The 20,849-nt window shown below is 44.9% G+C and overlaps 1 protein-coding gene across 1 annotated transcript; it reads left to right on the top strand.

The window, feature by feature from the left end:
- Positions 1-18,212: 18,212 nt before the first annotated feature.
- LOC125534667 (dolabradiene monooxygenase) lies at positions 18,213-20,629 on the top strand. The gene is given in 3 exon segments (XM_048697827.2): positions 18,213-18,960; positions 18,963-19,150; positions 19,853-20,629. Coding segments are annotated over 3 exon segments (1,500 nt in total). The 5' UTR covers positions 18,213-18,281; the 3' UTR covers positions 20,486-20,629.
- The last annotated feature ends 220 nt before the right edge of the window (positions 20,630-20,849 follow it).

Raw genomic sequence — 20,849 nt, 5'->3', positions numbered from 1 at the left:
GTGCAGATCTTGAAGCGTCTTTTGCATTTAGTTTAAATTTTTATTTTATGCACCATGCTGGTATGAGATAGTCCTTGGTTGATTTATAGAATGCTCTATGCACTTCACTTATATGTTTTGAGTATGGCTTTATAGAATGCTTCATGTGCTTCACTTATATCATTTGAAGTTTGGATTGCCTGTTTCTCTTTACATAGAAAACCGCCATTTGTAGAATGCTCTTTTGCTTCACTTATATTTGTTAGAGCGTGGGCATATCTTTTGTAGAAAGAATTAAACTCTCTTGCTTCGCTTATATCAATTTAGAGAGATGACAGGAATTGGTCATTCACATGGTTAGTCATAAAATCCTACATAAAGCTTGTAGATCACTGAATATGATATGTTTGATTCCTTGCAATAGTTTTGCGATATAAAGATGGTGATATTAGAGTCATGCTAGTGGGTAGTTGTGGATTAGTAGAAATACTTGTGTTGAGGTTTGTGATTCCCGTAGCATGTACGTATGGTGAACCATTATGTAACGAAGTCGGAGCATGATTTATTTATTGATTGTCTTCCTTATGAGTGGCGGTCGGGGACGAGCGATGGTCTTTTCCTACCAATCTATCCCCCTAGGGGCATGTGTAGTAGTACTTTGCTTCGAGGGCTAATAAAATTTTGCAATAAGTATATGAGTTATTTATGACTAATGTGAGTCCATGGATTATACGCACTCTCACCCTTCCATCATTGCTAGCCTCTTCGTTACCGTGCATTCCCCTTTCTCACCTCGAGAGTTGGTGCAAACTTCGCCAGTGCATCCAAACCCCGTGATATGATACGCTCTGTCACACATAAACCTCCTTATATCTTCCTCAAAACAGCCACCATACCTACCTATCATGGCATTTCCATAGCCATTCCGAGATATATTGCCATGCAACTTCCATCATCATCATATACATGACTTGAGCATTTATTGTCATATTTCTTTGCATGATCGTAAGATAGCTAGCATGATATTTTCATGGCTTGTCCGTTTTTGATGTCATTGCTACGCTAGATCATTGCACATCCCGGTACACCGCCGGAGGCATTCATATAGAGTCATATCTTTGTTCTAGTATCGAGTTGTAATATCGAGTTGTAAGTAAATAAAAGTGTGATGATCATCATTAGTAGAGCATTGCCCCAAAAAGAGAGAGGCCAAAGAAGCCTAAGTAAAAAAAGTGGGCCAAAGAAGCCCATTCAAAAAAAGAAGAGAGGGGCAATGTTACTATCCTTTCACCACACTTGTGCTTCAAAGTAGCACCATGTTCTTCATATAGAGAGTCTCTTGAGTTATCACTTTCATATACTAGTGGGAATTTTCATTATAGAACTTGGCTTGTATATTCCGATGATGGGCTTCCTCAAATGCGCGAGGTCTTCATGAGCAAGCAAGTTGGATGCACGCCCACTTAGTTCCAGTTTGAGATTTCATACACTTAGAGCTCTAGTGCATCCGTTGCATGGCAATCCCTACTCCTCACATTGACATCGATTGATGGGCATCTCCATAGCCCGTTGATTAGCCGCGTCGATGTGAGACTTTCTCCCTTTTTGTCTTCTCCACACAACCTCCACCACCATATTCTATTCCACCTATAGTGCTATGTCCATGGCTCACGCTCAAGTATTGCGTGAGGGTTGAAAAAGCTGAAGCGTGTTAAAAAGTATGAACCAATTGCTCGGCTTGTCATCGGGGTTGTGCATGATGTGAATATTTTGTGTGGTGAAGATGGAGCATAGCCAGACTATATGATTTTATAGGGATAACTTTCTTTGGCCATGTTATTTTGAGAAGACATGATTGCTTTATTAGTGGGCTTGAAGTATTATTGTTTTTATGTCAAATGATAGACTATTGCTTTGAATCACTCGTATCTTAATATTCATGCCATGATTAGATATGTGATCAAGATTATGCCAGATAGCATTCCACATCAAAAATTATATTTTTTATCATTTACCTACTCGAGGACGAGCAGGAATTAAGCTTGGGGATGCTGATACGTCTCCATCGTATCTATAATTTTTGATTGTTCCATGCCAATATTCTACAACTTTCGTATACTTTTGGCAACTTTTTATACTATTTTTGGGGACTAACATATTGATCCAGTGCCCAGTGCCAGTTCCTGTTTGTTGCATGTTTTTTGTTTCGGAGAAAATCCATATCAAACGGAGTCCAAATGAGATAAAAACGGACGGAGATCATTTTTGGAATATATGTGAAATATGGGAAGAAAATCAACGCGAGACGGTGCCCGAGGGAGCCACGAGGTAGGGGGGCGCGCCCCTGACCCTTGTGGGCCCCTCGTAAGGCGGTTGCTGGTATGGGACAATTTCGCAACTCCTACCACCACTTTTCCACACTCTCTACACTAACTTTATTGTTTCTTTATCTAAACAGCCCCTACTTTTTATTTGTGCGCTCTTTATTATCTTGCAAACCTATCCAAAAACACCTACAAAGTACTTCTAGTTTCATACTTGTTCTAGGTAAAGCGAACGTTAAGCGTGCGTAGAGTTGTATCGATGGTCGATAGAACTTGAGGGAATATTTGTTCTACCTTTAGCTCCTCGTTGGGTTGGACACTCTTACTTATCGAAAGAGGCTACAATTGATCCCCTATACTTGTGGGTTATCAAGAGCGTAGCTGGCAGGACCTTCATACTGCTTTGGAGGCATGCCGTCTTTTTCGTGCAAATGTTGCAGGTCCTCCCGTGCCTCGGGTGTATCTTTTGTCTTCCCATACACGCCCAAAAAGCCTAGCAGGTTCACGCAAAGGTTCTTCATCACGTGCATCACGTCGATTGAAGAGCGGACCTCTAGGTCTTTCCAGTAGGGTAGGTCCCAAAATATAGATTTCTTCTTCCACATGGGTGCGCGTCCCTCAGCATCATTTGGAACAGCTAGTCCGCCGGGACCCTTTCCAAAGATTACGTGTAAATCATTGACCATAGCAAGTACGTGATCACCGGTACGCATGGCGGGCTTCTTCCGGTGATCTGCCTCACCTTTGAAATGCTTGCCTTTCTTTCGACATTGATGGTTGGTCAGAACAAATCGACGATGGCCCAGGTACACATTCTTCCTGCATTTGTCCAGGTATATACTTTCGGTGTCAGCTAAATAGTGCGTTCATGCGTGGTATCCCTTGTTTGTTTGTTCTGAAAGGTTACTAAGAGCGGGGCAATCGTTGATGGTTACAAACAGAAACACGTGCAGGTTAAATTCCTCCTGTTTGTGCTCATCCCACACACGTACACCGTTTCTATTCCACAGCTGTAAAAGTTCTTCAACTAATGGCCTTAGCTACACATCAATGTCGTTGCCGGGTTGCTTAGGGCCTTGGATGAGAACTGGCATCATAATGAACTTTCGCTTCATGCACATCCAAGGAGGAAGGTTATACATACATAGAGTCACAGGCCAGGTGCTATGATTGCTGCTCTGCTCCCTGAAAGGATTAATGCCATCTGCGCTTAAACCAAACCATACGTTCCTTGGGTCACCTGCAAACTCAGCCCAGTACTTTCTCTCGATTTTTCTCCACCGCGACCCGTCAGTGGGTGCTCTCAACTTCCTGTCTTTCTTACGGTCCTCTCTGTGCCATCGCATCAACTTGGCATGCTCTTTGTTTCTGAATAGACGTTTCAACCGTGGTATTATAGGAGCATACCACATCACCTTCATGGGAACCCTCTTCCTGGGGGGCTCGCCGTCAACATCACCAGGGTCATCTTGTCTGATCTTATACCGCATACCGGGCATGCATTCAAATCCTCATACGCAGCGCGGTAGAGGATACAGTCATTAGGGCATGCATGTATCTTCAGCACCTCCAATCCTAGAGGGCATACGACCTTCTTTGATGCGTACGTACTGTCGGGCAATTCATTATCGTTTGGGAGCTTCTTCTTCAATATTTTCAGTAGCTTCTCAAATCCTTTGACAGACATAGCATTCTCTGCCTTCCACTGTGGCAATTACAGTATGGTACCGAGCTTTGTGTTGCCATCTTCGCAATTGGGGTACAACCCTTTTTTGTGATCCTCTAACATGCGATCAAACTTCAGCTTCTCCTTTTGACTTTCGCACTGTGTCCTTGCATCAACAATGACCCGGCGGAGATCATCATCATCGGGCACATCGTCTGGTTCCTCTTGATCTTCAGCAGCTTCCCCCGTTGCAGCATCATGGTATTCAGGGGGCACATAGTTGTCATCGTCCTATTCTTCCGCGTTGTCTTCCATCATAACCCCTATTTCTTCGTGCTTCATCCAAACATTATAGTGTGGCATGAAACCCTTATAAAGCAGGTGGGTGTGAAGGATTTTCTGGTCTGAGTAAGACTTCGTATTCCCACATATAGGGCATGGACAACACATAAAACCATTCTGCTTGTTTGCCTCAGCCACTTCGAGAAAATTATGCAGGCCCTTAATGTACTCAGAGGTGTGTCTGTCACCGTACATCCATTGTCGATTCATCTGCGTGAATTATATATAATTATGTGTGTCAAAAGTAAGAAAATTAGACAAGTATCTATCTAAAGTAAGAATTGTTTTTCTTTCAGGAAGAAGATAAGAACAAGAGGCTCACCACGGTGGTGCCGGCGATCGACGGCGGTCAAGACGGGGACGGGACGTGAGGGACTGCTAAACCTATGCAAATCTCGAGGAAAATGGAGCTTGGAGGTCGAGCTTCGAGAGGAGAAAACTTAACTAGCGTGGCTCGGGCATTTCATCGAACACCTCATGTGCATAGGAGGTGAGCTAGAGCACCCAAATGCCCACCCCTCGCCGGCCAGAAAAAACAGAGCACTGTGGAGTGCTCTGTTGTGGGCAACTCATTTGTCCCGGTTCGTGGCTGGAACCGGGACTAAAGCTCCCCCTTCTGTCTCGGTTCGAGCCACGAACCGGGACCAATGTATGTGGGCCAGGAGCGAGGCCCATTGGTCCCGGTTCGTGCCAGGAACCGGGACAAATGGGTCCAGACGAACCAGGACCAATGCCCACGAGGCCCCGGCCGGCCCCCTGGGCTCACGAACTGGGACATATGCCCCCATGGGTCCCGGTTCGTGACTAAACCGGGACTAATGGACTGGCCAAGCCCCAACCAAAGCCCTGTTTTCTACTAGTGAGTAGTGATACACATGTTCATAGTATTGAAGCCAAAAGATGCATAGTTGATAATGATAGTGCAACTTATTTATGGCACTGCCGTTTAGGTCATATTGGTATAAAGCGCATGAAGAAACTCCATTCTGATGGACTTCTGCAATCACTTTATTATGAATCACTTGGTACTTGTGAACCATGCCTCATGGGCAAGATGACTAAAACTCCGTTCTCTGGGACAATGGAACGAGCAACAGAGTTATTGGAAATCATACATACTGATGTATGTGGTCCAATGAACATTGAAGCTCGTGGCGGATATCGTTATTTTCTCACCTTCACAGATGACTTAAGAAGATATGGGTATATCTACTTAATGAAAGATAAGTCTGAAACATTTGAAAAGTTCAAATAATTTCAGAGTGAAGTGGAAAATCATCATAACAAGAAAATCAAGTTTCTACGATCTGATCGTGGAGGAGAATATTTGAGTTAAGAGTTTGGTCTTCATCTGAAACAATGCAGAATAGTTTCGCAACTCACGCCACCCGGAACACCACAGCGTAATGGTGTGTCTGAACGTCGTAACCGCACTTTATTTGATATGGTGCAATCTATGATGTTTCTCACTGATTTACCGCTATCATTTTGGGGTTATGCTTTAGAGACGACTGCATTCACATTAAATAGGGCACCATCTAAATCTGTTGACACGAAACCTTATGAACTATGGTTTGGCAAGAAACCCAAGTTGTCATTTCTTAAAGTTTGGGGCTGCGATGCTTATGTGAAAAAGCTTCAACCTGATAAGCTCGAACCCAAATCGGAGAAATGTGTCTTCATAGGATACCCAAAGGAGACGGTTGAGTACACCTTCTATCACAGATACAAAGGCAAGATATTCGTTGCTAAGAATGGATCCTTTCTAGAGAAGGAGTTTCTCTCGAAAGAAGTGAGTGGGAGGAAAGTAGAACTTGACGAGGTAATTGTACCTTCTCCCTTATTGGAAAGTAGTTCATCACTAAAATCAGTTCCAGTGATTCCTACACCAGTAAGTGAGGAAACTAATGATGATGATCATGAAACTTCTGATCAAGTTACTACCGAATAGTAAATCAAGCTTGGATTAGCTCAAGCATGAAATAGAAGCCGACTGAACCAGACCAGCCCAGCACAAGAAACCGAACTCTATCTTCTACTCAATTCCTCATCATTTCTAATCTGTGACACCATGACATGTATGCAAGCAACGAATAATCAGATCCAACTCGTAGCCTAACGCCTACGCAACAAAAAAAGCATCAAAGAATATAATGAGATGTCACCATACGTATGTGCATAATAATTGTACGTATATAATCTGACTTGATTTATTTCTTAAAAAATTCTTATCAACATGGCTAGAGACTATATAGATGGTCTACTCTGGTATGTAGGTACATGTGCAGGAGATGGTCTACTCTGGTAGAGTAATTAGGCAGCCTTGAAGAACCCAAATCCATGGCTGCTAGATCGAATGAAACAAGTGAAGGAAATATGCCCTAGAGGCAGTAATAAAGTTGTTATTTATATTTCCTTATATCATGATAAATGTTTATTATTCATGCTAGAATTGTATTAACCGGAAACTTAGTACATGTGTGAATACATAGACAAACATAGTGTCACTAGTTTGCCTCTACTTGACTAGCTCGTTGAATCAATGATGGTTATGTTTCCTAACCATAGACATGAGTTGTCATTTGATTAATAGGATCACATCATTGGAGAATGATGTGATTGACTTGACCCATCCGTTATCTTAGCACGATGATCGTTTAGTTTGTTGCTATTGCTTTCTCCATAACTTATATGTGTTCCTATGACTATGAGATCATGCAACTCCCAAATACTGGAGGAACACTTTGTGTGCTACCAAATGTCACAACGTAACTGGGTGATTATAAAGGTGCTCTACAGGTGTATCCGATGGTGTTTGTTGAGTTGGCATAGATCGAGATTAGGATTTGTCACTCCGATTGTCGGAGAGGTATCTTTGGGCCCTCTCGGTAATGCACATCAATATAAGCCTTGCAAGCAATGTGACTAATGAGTTAGTTGCAGGATGATGCATTACAGAACGAGTAAAGAGACTTGTCGGTAACGAGATTGAACTAGGTATTGAGATACCGACGATCGAATCTCAGGAAAGTAATATACCGATGACAAAGGGAACAACGTATATCGTTATACGGTTTGACCGATAAAGATCTTCGTAGAATATGTGGGAGCCAATATGAACATCTAGGTTCCTCTATTGGTTATTGACCGGAGACATGTCTCGGTCATGTCTACATAGTTCTCGAACCCGTAGGGTCTGCACGCTTAACGTTCGGTGACGATCGGTATTATGAGTTTATGTGTTTTGATGAACGGAAGGTTGTTCGGAGTCCCGGATGTGATCACGGGCATGACGAGGAGTCTCGAAATGGTCGCGACATAAAGATCGATTTATATGTTTGGACATCAGAATGGTTCCGAGTGAGTTCGGACATTAACCGGAGGAAGGGGCGGCACCCCCTCCTTCCTTCTCTTCTCTCTTCCCTTTACTACTCTCCTACTCCTACTACATGGAAAGGGGGGAATCCTACTCCCGGTAGGAGTAGGACTCCCCAGGGCGCGCCATAGTAGACATCCCTCCCCCTCCTCCACTCCTTTATATACGGGGAGGGGGGCACCCCATAGACATACAAGTTGATCATTGATCCCTTAGCCATGTGCGGTGCCCCCTCCACCATAATCCACCTCGGTCATATCATCATAGTGCTTAGGCGAAGCCCGACGACGGTAGGATCATCATCACTGTCATCACGCCTTCGTGCTGACAAAGCTCTCCCTCGACACTCAGCTGGATCGAGAGTTCGTGGGACGTCACCGAGCCAAACGTGTGAAGATCGCGGAGGTGTCGTACTTTCAGTACTAGGATCGGTCGATCGTGAAGACGTACGACTACATCAACCGCGTTGTCATAACGCTTCCGCTTATAGTCTACGAGGGTACGTGGACAACACTCTCCCCTCTCGTTGCTATGCATCACCATGATCCTGCGTGTGCGTAGGAATTTTTTTTGAAATTACTGTGTTCCCCAACAACAAGGCGGGGAGAGGGGACGGAGGGGAGTTGGGGCACCTTCACCTTGGGTGGTTGGATGATGGCGCCGTGGATTTAGAGGTCCAGGTGGAAGAAGCCCTTGACGGCGGCGACTGTGGTGGCTGGGTGCGCCCCTCCTGCTCCTCCTCCTCGAGCAGGACAAGGTCGGCGGCTACACGGTGAGGAGAAGTCCCTCCTCTCCTCTCGGGCGTTGTCCTGGTCGCTTGACGGCATGGTCTACCTGCAGAGACGAGACAATAAGGGGTCAGGGGTTTGGAGTGGCTAAGGTTCAGGGAGGGAGGGAGGAGGAAGTCGTCGAAGCTTGTCCTTGAAGGCAGACACGCCAGATCGAATGGGGAGAAACTTCAAAAACCCTAGCCATGGCTGTTGGCTAGGGTTTCATTGGCGAGGAGGGAGGAGGGAGGTTGGTGCGGTAGGCGGCTGCAGGGGGGAGGAGGAGCCGTTGGTGCTCTGCTGCTCAGCTCGCCGAAGCCCGACCATGAACAGGTCGGCGGCGCGATCGGAGAGGAGATGAGCTGTAGGTGGAGGAGGAACACGGGCTCCGGCGCGATCTTGGGGCGGGAGACAGCGGGCTCGGCGTCGCCTGGAGGTGGAGGAGCCAATGGTGGCGTGCGCGGGTGTGGGGAGGGTGGGAGCCGCTGTGGGTGCGGGGAGGGGATGGGGACGGAGGTGGCGGCAGCGATCTGGACGGGGAAGAGGCGAGGGTAGGGTTCGCGAGGACGAGGAGTGGGTGCGGTGGGTTATGGATGGATGTGCGATTGCTATCAATGGATGGTAGGATGTGTGCCATGTCATCGATCTGTGTCATGGATGGTTCCACCAATCAGAATCCAGCTTATGTAATTGTGTTTTTTGTTTCTTTAATATTTTTTACCCTCTTATTTCGGGTAAACACTCAACATATTAGCCTCATGTTGTATGTTTAAATTACCCAATATTGTGCATATATGTGTACCTTAGGATTTCAATCAATGATGATTTCGTGGTCTTCATTTGCATTGCACACAAAAACCATTTTCCATTTTTCAAGTGCCCAAGATGAGTCTTTTTGTGAAGGACCTAGCAAATAGTTGTTGCAAAATTAGAACAAATCAATTTTCTAAACTATTAAGCCATATTTAATGCACCATGGACCAAATGGTTGGGTGTCGAAAGGTTTGATCCACCTCTTGTGAAAAAGACAAATTTCCGTCAATTCAGCTGGAAGTGGGTCAAATTTCAACTGTATCTGCCTCATAGTTTACTCTTTATTTTTTTCAAAAATCATTTCTAAGTGCATAAGTATATATTTAATCATAGAAACACCAAAAGTTTTCCAAGAACCAACCACTAGCTAGGAACAGTCATGCCCGCCGTTTTGACAACATTTTGAAACGGGCATGAAAAATTCAAAAAAAATTCAAAAATTTGGAAAACCTTCGCATCGTGTCATTATATGTGGCCAAGTTACTAGAAAAAATAATAAACTTGTAATACGGTAATTATTTTTGAAAAGTGTTCTCATGAACGAACTATCATGTGTGAAGATCAATGGCTTTCAAGTCAAATGATCAATATTATGGCCACATTCATGGCATAGTTTGTTAAAATGATATCATATTGTGCACAAGGGTGCATCTTGGAATTCCAAACAATGTTGACTAAGGGAGTTTTCATTTTCTTTGAATGGAAATTTTATTTTCCATTTTTTTAGTGCCCGAAATGAAGTTTTTTTGTGAAGGACCTACCATATATTTGTTGCAAAATTGGACCAAATCAAATTTCTAAAATACTAGGCCATATTTAATGCACAATTGACCAAATGTTTGGGTGTCAAAAGCATTGATCCACCTCTGATGAAAATGACAAATTTATGCCGATTCAGTAGGAAGTGAGTCAAATTTGAACTGCAACTGCCTCACAGTTTGCTCTTTATTTTTTCCAAAAAACATTTATAGGTACATAAGTATCTATTTAATCAGAGAAACATCAAATTTTTTCCAAGATTCAACCACTAGCTAGGAATGGTCAAGCCCGCCGTTTTGACCGCATTTTAAAACGGGCATAAAAAATTCATGGTATTGTTTGTTCAAATGATCTCATATAGTGAGGGTGCATCTTGCAATGACGAACAATGTTTCCTAAGGGAGTTTTTATTTTCTTTGGACAAAAAATCAATTTTCCATTTTTAGTGTCCAAAATGAGGATTTTTTGTGATGAACCTACCATATATTTGTTGCAAAATTAGACCAAATCAAATTTCTAAAATACTAGGCCATATTTAATGTACAATTGACCGAATGGTTGGGTGTAAAAAGTTTTTGATCCACCTCTCCTGAAAAAGACAAATTCTTGCATATTCATTTTCTATTTTCGAGTTCCCAAAATGAGTTTTCTGTGAAAACCTAACAAATATTTTTTGTAAAAAAAAACTTGTCCATTTTTCAAGAATATTAGACCACATTTTATGAACAAATTTGTGTACACTAGAAACATTTTTTGTAGATAATAAACGGTTTTTAGTTACATCATTAATATTTTTAATAAATATTTTGATGTCTAATATTTTGAACACATTTCTACATTTTTTAAGGCACATTGTACATATTGTTTATATATGTTTAACTTTTTTCAAATACATGATTAACATATTTTCATATATTCCCAACAAAAAAATATCTTTTCATACATATGTTTTGATGTCCATATTTGTTTTTACACATTGTACATTTTTATATACATATAAAACATTGTTGATATTGGTTAGAAAAATTTAAATACATGAAAAACTTGTTATTTTCCCATTTTCGTTGGGTCGAATATATGTTTTTTGTGAGTAATATGAGGGCATCCCACATTTTTTCCTGGATGGGCCGAGGCCTATATGGCACACAATTTTTTTCTAAAAAAAGAAGGTGGCCTCGTTCCACCGAGACCCAAGCCCACCTTGAGCGACACCTTAAGTACCAATGCATCCACCTCATGACCATTTATATTGGTCGTAATCATGTAGAAATAAGGTCGTTGACCACTCTTGTCTGCTTTATGACCATTTGATGTAAGGCAATTTCAGGGTTTGAGCCATTCCAAGCGAAATGGCCGTGGATTTACGACCATTTCAGCCGGGGTCACTGAGAGAAGGTCACAAGTTGACATATTTCTTGCAGTGAAAGCAACGGTCCAAACAATCCAAGTTCGAACAAGACCCGGCAGACAACGGCTAGGGCGACAGCACAATCATGCCCAAGAAAGCATAAAAGAAATAGAAAAAGGGCCACCTAGTGGCAACCGCGTAGCGGCACAACGGCTGCGGCCACAGCACTACGATAGTCGACGCGCCGAAGCCAAAAGCGCATCCATCATCAGTCCAAGGTGATCGCGATCACGCTGCCTCGAGAGTGGGTGCCAGTGCTGCAAGAGCAAGGAATTTGAAGGAGTCAGAAGCCTTCTTCGGGAAAACCTTCTCGATCACCATGTTATTCCTAGTCGTTCAAAGAGTCCACGACATCGCTGCAAAAATAGGCGGCGATGCGGTGACGGCTGTAAAGCTCTAAGCTGGAGAAACTCCGCTGGATTTAGGGCCTCCCAGTCAGGCCTCAACGCCTCGCGGACGTATGTCCATAATACCCTTGCTGCCGTACACCAGAAGAGAATATGGGTCCCGGTCTCAGGTACCGCGCAGAGAGGGTATATACCATCACCAGGCCCCCGCCGCTTAAGTACCTCTATCCCCGAGGGGAGACCATCCCGTAGAAGTTGCCAAAAAAAATCTTAATCTTTAAAGGGACGAGGGCTTTCCATAGAGGGGAAAGCTAGGGAGTAGTTGTAGGTGGGCAAAGAGCATGGTGTGCCGTGCACACTGAGAACTCCGCTGTCGGCGTGGGCCGCCATGAAACCGTGTCGGGATAATCCGGAAGCACGAATGGCAGGGCGGCCCGTAGTCTAGTCCAGTTGTTACTCTTGGCTTGTCCGAAGGTGCGACGAAACCCAAGGTTTCACTGTCCATCTTGGAAGGCCGTGGCCACTAGAATAGATGGATCCATACATATCGAGAATACGCCAGGGAAGGAGACACGTAATGGCTCCGTGCCCAGTCAGGGATCCAGCCAGAATTGGATACCTCCACGGGCGGAGCCAGAATTTTTTGTCATTGGGTTCACTCATAAACTCATTATAAAGATTTGGTATGCTATATTTAAGTGTAAAGTCTAATTTTACACAAGTTTAAGCAAGAGTATAGCACTAAAAATAACATACACATGCTATTACTTATCACAAATTGGGTTACATTGAAAGCTGAAGTGCAAGACATACCTGTTGGATGAAATTATAAATTGAGTTCCTTACATATTAAAAATAGAGTAATACCAAAAATACTTTGCAGCCCTGGTTGTAGCTTCTCATCTTCCTAAAAACATTAAAAAATGATAAGTTAGTTTGAGAAGTTTAAAAACAAGTATCATCATGCGAAAGAAGTTGTAAAGTCACTCAAATTTTAGAGTGTCCGCTTCCGATTTTCATCTACTTAAAAGGATCAAACACCAGATCATTACTAGTGGCAGAAAACATATTTTTCTCCGCATAGCAAATTAAACAATCACTGATGAGCCAATCATCAATTTTATTGTGCAATTTTTTCTTCACAACATTCGTAGCTGAAAAGCATCCATCCACAGATGTTGTGACAACAAACAGTATTATTACTAGCTTTAGAAGTTGATAGCCCAGAGGAAAAGTAATATCTTATTTGTCCACATCATTAGTTTGGACTAAATCTAAGTTTAGTATCTCCAATTTCTCTTTGTGGATAATCCAAATTAAGCGGTAACATTTGAAGCCCCTTATATAGTTATAAATATATCTCATCTAGTTCCTTAGAATTTCTCATGTACTCAATTTTTTTCCTATAAATCAGATCATAAGGCAACTTGTCTTAATTAATTCCTCTTTGTATAGAATGCCTCAGAAGACTACTTGGAGTCGTATTTGGTGCACTTTGCCTACCTCTAATGGATGACCTCAATCTAGTGATCAGTTTATATCTGAAAATTACTATCTTATGGTCTAGATCAATCAAAATACGGGGAATAGCAATTAGAAAACTACACCATGTTTAACGGAGAGGAGATCTGATGATGCGACTCAGTACCTTGAATTTTTGGTTTATATTAGGCGGCAAGGTTGCCGCCCAGACCCACCCTTGTCGGCGGGGCTCGTCGCCATTGCCGCCCAGACCTACCCTTGTTGATGGGGCTCGTCGCCGGCTGAGGAGATTGGGAGAGAGTCCACGAAGCGAACGGCGAAAGGTCGTGATGCTGGCGGCTGCCTGTGTACGCGTACATGTCTACAGGAAAATAGTAATACCTAGAAGGGTCACGAAGCCACGAACTTGCCTGGCAGGCTGTCACAGATGGAGTTCACTTTACGGGCTTTTGGGCTTCTTGCGTTGCATTATAAGTTTGATGGGTTCAAGCCCTATTTTTCACTAGGTTCATGCAAGTACATATACATATACCCGGCCAGGAAATGTCGTTGGGTTCAACTGAACCCAACGCCATTACGCTGGCTCCGCCCCTGGATACCTCGCCCGTTCCCTAAGGAGAAGGAGATCCCTAAGCGAATGTCCTCCCTGATCTTTTGAATGGCTCGCCAGAATTGTGAGCCATCCCTCCGGGTGTATGCCAAGAGCGGTTCTCCCAAAAATTATTCATGGTATAATTTTTGTGATATATAATTTGTATTAGACTGATCGAACTGGCGGTCTAATATAAGGATACACACAGACCTTTTTAAACGGAAATTAGGAGAGAATAATCCTTTCACATCATTCATCGCAGCCACTTATGGCGCATTGATTGAACCAAGTTGACGCCAATCGGACCCTGCCTAACTATTCACTGTCATCATCCAAGCAATTAACATATGAAAGCAAAGGCACTAATGGCATCTCATTGGTTGAACCATGTTGATGCCAACAGAACCCTGCCTAACTATTCATGGTCATCGTCCAAGCAATTAAGAGATGAAAGCAAGCGTGCACGTACTCACGTACTGTAATTGTTGCGCTACTTTGGCTTGATTTGCTCGGTTCTCGATTCATCCGCCGCTGGCTGGTGTGTTGGTTCGCCGAAGCTAGCTCACGGACAGCCGAAGGATTCTGCTCCTTCCATACACAATCGACGGATCGACCTGTTCTGAAAATGATTAGCTGATATCAAATAGCAGGAAAATAGCGGCGGACCTCCAAATCAATTATAGTGGATTAAAATAGGCTATTTATGAAGACGACCATTTAGCGGCATCCTGCTGAAAAGGTTATAGCGGGCTATTTAAAACTAGGGTCCCGATAACTGCCACGCGTGTGGTGTATCGGGTAGTTGTGCCACACGCCTTATGTGGCATGGACAGCAATCAGCCCACACACTTACGTGTGGGCAAAATAACTAATGCCCACACACATCTTTTTTTCCCTCCTGAACCCTCTCACACGCGTGCGTGTGGGCGAAGTTGATAACGCCCACACGCCCGTATGTCAGGCCTCGTACCCTTCTGGTCCCGCACGCGACGCGTGACGCCCACCGCGCGCCCGCAGTTGCCATGGTCCAGACCCTCGTCCATGTTCGTTTATCTGCAGTTGCCATGTCGCTGAACTGCGGTTGCCATGTTGGACAACTGCAGTTGCCATGGTTGCTCAACTGCAGTTGCCATGTATGGTCTGATCTAATGTAGTTGTCATGATTTCATAACTTTAGGAGTTGCCACATACTAACACTAGGCAGTTGAGAGAGTTGCCATGTGCTCACAAACATGCTAGGGCAGTTGCCATGTAAAAAGGAAGAGTTGTCATCTGCTTACGTGCACGTTAGGGCAGTTGCCATGTACGTGCACGTTGGGGCAGTTGCCATGTACCATGCAAAAACACATGGCAACTCGGTAAAAGACAATTGCCATCTGCTTACGTGCACACTAGGCAGTTGCCGTGTACCCTGCAAAAACACATGGCAACTCGGGTAAAAAAAAGAGTTGTCACCTGCTTATAAAGCACACTAGAGGCAGTTGCCATGTGCGCTGCAAAAACACATGGCAACTAGCAGCTTACGTGTGGGAGAGGAGACGGGCGTGTGGGCGAGATGGCAAATGCCCACACACCAGCCCTTGTGCGTGACTGAAAACTGGTGTGTGGATGAACTGCTAAACACCCACACACCGGCCCCTCCGTGTGGTAAAACGGATGTGTGGGCGAACTATGTCACACACCACACACACGCCTTGTCCTACGTGGCACAGAAAATCAGCCAGATTGTGTCAAGATTCATGTATATAGTACTGGACGGTGATGGATGCGTGTGGTCGAGATGGTCAACGCCCACACGTGTGGGCGTTAACATTTCCGTAAAACTATGGCTGATATACAGAGGGTATAGATTACTAAACACGTACTTCATTCATAAAAAAATATAAAAGCGTTTAGATCAATATGCTCTCAGCGAGTGGTGGAAGACAGCTTCCGTTACTGCAAAGCGCTAAAAGTCATATGTGGATGAAAGGAAGCACTTGAATAGAACCCGCCAGTACTGATTGACCATGGTTTACATATAAACACCTGTCTCCAAACCGTCATCTGTCAAGGTGGAACTTTGATGCACACAAAGTTGATGAGCCACCATTTGCACCCATCTATGGAGATCTCCAGTCAGCGGCGTGTGTTCGAGATCTGGTCGCTCCATACATAGCCAATGGTTTTAGTGGTGACTTCATAGGACTATCATCTTATAGTCACAGCTGACGACCTTTGGCTCGCCCGCCCGTGCTGAGCCCACAATTGACGCGCCATTGTCTTATAGTCTATGAGACTCAATCTACCTTTCATAGAACAATCCATGAAGATTGATCAGCTATGCCACCAAGAATCATAATAGTTGTTTTCCTCCAAGCTAGTACTACATCCGTTCCAAAATAATTGAAGTATTCTAGAATTATCGTTAGTCAAACACTTTTAAGTTTGATCAAGTATGTGGAAAAATATACGAAGATCTACAATATCAAATAATATAGAATATGAAATATACTTCATAATAACACAAACTAGTTCAGCAAAAGGCTAAGCCGGTGGAGAAAGACGTACAATCTAGTAGTAGATTCTAAATTTTTTTATAAGTAGTGCCTTGGCCAAGGTCGTCAACTCGAGGCCCTCTAACTCTGACACCATATTGAATAGTACCCACAAACTTATAGTGAAGCATCAAGGGGATAAAAACACGATAATCATACGTCCAATATCTTAATGACTAGAATGCACATAATGTATACCGAAGCACACAAAAATAAGTGTCACGTGGCAAGAGCAAAGTCATATAAGATCAGAGTTATGTCTAGGCGGATGAATAAAAAGAACAAAAAGAAGGCAATGTTGATCCTCACCGAGCAGTGTAGCGCTAACAAAGATGATGTAAGTGCAAGCGGTCCGTACGTGGACCCAGCCACCCGCGGAAAACTGTGCACACACCAGGCAAGGTAACAGTCGCCAAGAGTCGTCTGTGGAATTCGTCTTCACATGTGTGATGCGGATTGCAGGACGATAGAACATAATACTACTAAAATCTCAAGGACCCAGGAAAATAAATCACCAATCGTCAATGCATCACCATGGTCACGATCTGCCACCACCAGCTCCGTCGACCAACCACTGGCCAGCATCAGGAGAATTGCCTTGGCACACCACCTCCAGAATGTCGCACGCAACGGATGATCTTCTCTACTCGCTGCAAACACCGGAGAGATAAAGAAGCGGCAGCTGCAACACAAATCTCTCACCAACCAATGCCCCCCCCCCCCCCCCCCCCCCCAACAACTAGCATCCTAAGGGTCATCATATGAGGGAATGGAAACATTTTGGCCTCCAACCGCCGCCAGATCAAAGTCGAGTGCAATCGCTCCAAATCCGCTGCGTCGAGCAGCTCCACGGGATCTAGACAACCTGACGATGCCGTGTCAGATAGCAAACGGGGATCCTGGGAGCCACCATGCCACGCCGACGTTGTGCAATACATGTTGTCACTGCAATGGTTGTCCCACGCGTGGACTACACCAACCGCCAGCCACGCCACCGGGAGAAGCCCCGCCGCCAGCGTCTGGCGTGTGGGATCTGGCCGGCGGCATCCTCCAATGATAGCGATGGGAAGGAAAGCTAGACGTGGAGCCGGCCATGGTGACAGTTTACCGCCCATGCCGCTCGGGAGAGCAACGTCAGGGGTCTTCACCAGCCAGCTCACTAAGGTCCTTCCCAGTGTTCGTGGTGTACAGATGCCAAGGGTGCGACAGAGGCAAAAAAAAAAGGCAAAGCCATAAAAGAGGAGAGAGAGAGTATTATGATGACCTATGCAAAGTGACCTACCATCCAATGCATGAAAGAGCTTAGTTATTAAACAATTACTTAGCTACAAAAGATAAACACCTATACATTGAAGAGATTGATTCCTAAGGTTTTTAACGTGCTTAGCATCCCACCTAAGAGCAAGTATAATAGGATGATGTAAGCGGATTGTAAGGATTTAAATATTGTATTATTGCTTAGTTGGAAGAGAGAAAAGAGGAAAGAGAAGGGAAGCGGGTTGTAGACTTACAGCCGGCTATAAGTCGAGCTCTAAGAAGCTTTGTGAGAGTGAAAGATAGGTCATATGTTGACAAAGTAGTAATTTCTTATAGCCAACTATTATACGTGTTAGCTATTACATTGGCTGTAAATGACATAACAACATGTTGTAGCCAGCAGTTGGCTACATTATTAACCATGCTCTAAGTATCAATGCATTGGAAGAGGCCTATAAAAGGCCTAAATGCAATATGTTTCCAACACTACATGTTTTTTTTCCTAAAAAAAGAATCGGCCCGGCGCGTCATTAATTAGAGCACGTACAGCATAGCAGTTTAAAACCTCACGCAATTTACAATCAGCCCTTCGTCCAAAGCTTTCGTTTGCTACGAAGCTTAATAATTAGAGGATGCAAATGGAGGTCGTTCACCTCGGCGTAGCTCTCGTCTCCGCCGGCTTATGTATCGTGCTTCTTTCCAGCTGCAGCCGACGGCGCAGAGCGAACGAGCCGCCGGGGCCGTGGCAGCTGCCGGTGATCGGTAGCCTGCACCACCTCGTCGGGCAGCTCCCCCACCGCGCGATGCGTGACCTGGCCCGGCGCCACGGGCCGGTGATGCTCCTCCGGCTCGGCGAGGTGCCCACGCTGGTGGTGTCGTCCCGGGAGGGTGCTCGCGAGGTGATGAAGACCCAGGACTTAGCGTTCGCGACGCGGCCCCTGAGCGCCACCATGCGCGTGCTCACCAACGGCGGCCGGGACATTGTGTACGCTCCGTACGGCGACTACTGGCGACAGCTCAGGAAGATCGCCGTCTCGGAGCTCGTATCGGCGAGCCGCGTGCTGTCCTTCCGCGCCATCCGTGAGGAAGAGGTCGCGGCCATGCTCCACGATGTTGCCGCGGCCGCGGCAGCCGGGCGCCCCGTGGAACTGCACACGCGCCTCTCGGCGCTCGTCACCGACATCAGGGTCCGCGTCGTCATGGGCGACAATCGGTTTAAGGAGGGCGACGCATTCCTCCGCACACTCGACCGCTCATGGAAGATCGCGGCCGGTTTCAACCCGCCGGACCTGTGGCCGTCGTCCCGGCTTGGCGGGCCGTGGGCCGCGCCAAGGAGTGCCACGATACCGGGAACGGCATCGTCGACGCCATCATCCAAGAGAGACTTGAGAGGATGGTGCAAGGTCAGATTCAGGACGAGAACCCTGGCTTACTCGACGTTCTGCTAAGCATGCAGAAGGAGGGAAGGCTCGACATGGACGCCGTTAAATATGTCATCTTCGTAAGAACCCGCGACTACATACTACTACCATTCATGGAGTACTTACTAATTTCGTGCATTCACCATCCGAAACCCAATAATGATAGACCTACGCAGAATCTACAAATGTTTACTTAACTTTTCAAACTATAATTCTCTTCCCCCGTGTCCCCTGAATTCAACGGGGTGGGCCCTTCATCCCTTGTTACTCCCTCCGTTTCTTTTTAGTCCACATATAAGGTTTGGTCAAAGTCAAGCTTTATAGAGTTTGACTAACTTTATATTAAAAAATATAAACATTCACAATACGAATTCAATATTATCTGATGCACCATGAAATATATTTTCGTACTATATAATTTTAGTATTGTAGATGTTCATATTTTTTATATAAATTTGATCAAACTTTGTATAGTTTGACTTTGACCAAATTTTATATGCGGAGTAAAAAGAAATGGAGCCATTATTACCAATCATAATCCTTCACATCAATTTTTTTCGGGTAAATCCCTCCACACCTGCTTGTTTGTAAAAAAAACTTTTATAGATGTAGCACTACTCTTTGAAACCCATATGTTGTTTTTTGGGAGGAAAAAATACAACAATACTTAGAAAAAGGTTATTAGTAGCTAGTTAGCACAGATCAAACAACCATTAGTAACATCTTAATTTTTTTATCATCGTAATTAGTCCCTGCTAGATAAATAATATAAAAAAATGCAGGACTTATTAACTGTCGGCAGCGAGGCCACGATCCTCGAGTGGGCGATCGCAGAGTTGATCAAGAACCCAGAGGTGATGCAAAAGGCGACCGTCGAGGTCCGACGTGCCTTCGAGGCCTGCGCCACAGTAGCGGAACATGCTCTCGGCGAGCTTTCGTACATGCACCTAGTCATTCGGGAGACGCTGCGGCTGCACACGCCCACACCGCTGCTCGTCCCAAGGGAGTGCCGAGAGCCATGCCAGGTGCTCGGGTATGATGTGCCACAGGGCACGCAGGTGCTGGTCAATGCCTGGGCGTTGGCCCGTGACAAGCAGTATTGGCCGGACGCGCCGGACGAGTTTCACCCCGAACGATTTGAGGGTGAGGCGACAGCGGTGGACTTCAGGGGCACCGACTTCTCCTTCGTGCCGTTTGGCGCCGGCCGTAGGATGTGCCCTGGGATAGCGTTTAGCCTCGCCGACATCGAGCTTGCTCTAGCAAGCCTGCTATTCCACTTTGACTGGGAGGGTCCACCTCCGGATGAGCTCGACATGACCGAAGAGTTTGGCATCACGGTGCGCCGGAAGGCCGGCCTCGTGCTGCGCCCTGTCCTCCGAGTGCCCCTACCTGGAGTGAGCAATGGAGATGCTTAGCACGATCACGGTTCAACATGCATGGTGAGAATGCATTGCACCTGCATGAGGTTGAATGAAAAATATCATTAGAAGAAAACTACCCATGCATCATATTAATAAATAAAAATTCCACGCATACATCTCTTGGTGTGTTAGTTTTAATCTTGGTGTTTTTAGATATCGTTTGAAATCTCATTGGCACAAGCCCACGATTTGTGTTGCCGTGTCAAACTCTGGGTTGTTTGTGAGCCATGTCCACATGCAGTATTTGTTTGTGTATACATGTTATTTCCAGTCTTTTGTATTAATTCCATCCCAAACTGTAAGTCATATTTATATTGCCGTTTGTAAGTCAAATCACAAAGTTTATATAAAGGAAAGC

The sequence above is a fragment of the Triticum urartu genome, chromosome 2A, assembly GCF_056163025.1.
Source record: "Triticum urartu cultivar PI428250 chromosome 2A, HENAU_Tu73, whole genome shotgun sequence".
NCBI lineage: Eukaryota > Viridiplantae > Streptophyta > Magnoliopsida > Poales > Poaceae > Triticum > Triticum urartu.
Note: the sequence above shows the minus strand (reverse complement) of the source record. Positions and strands in the feature narration are given on the sequence as shown.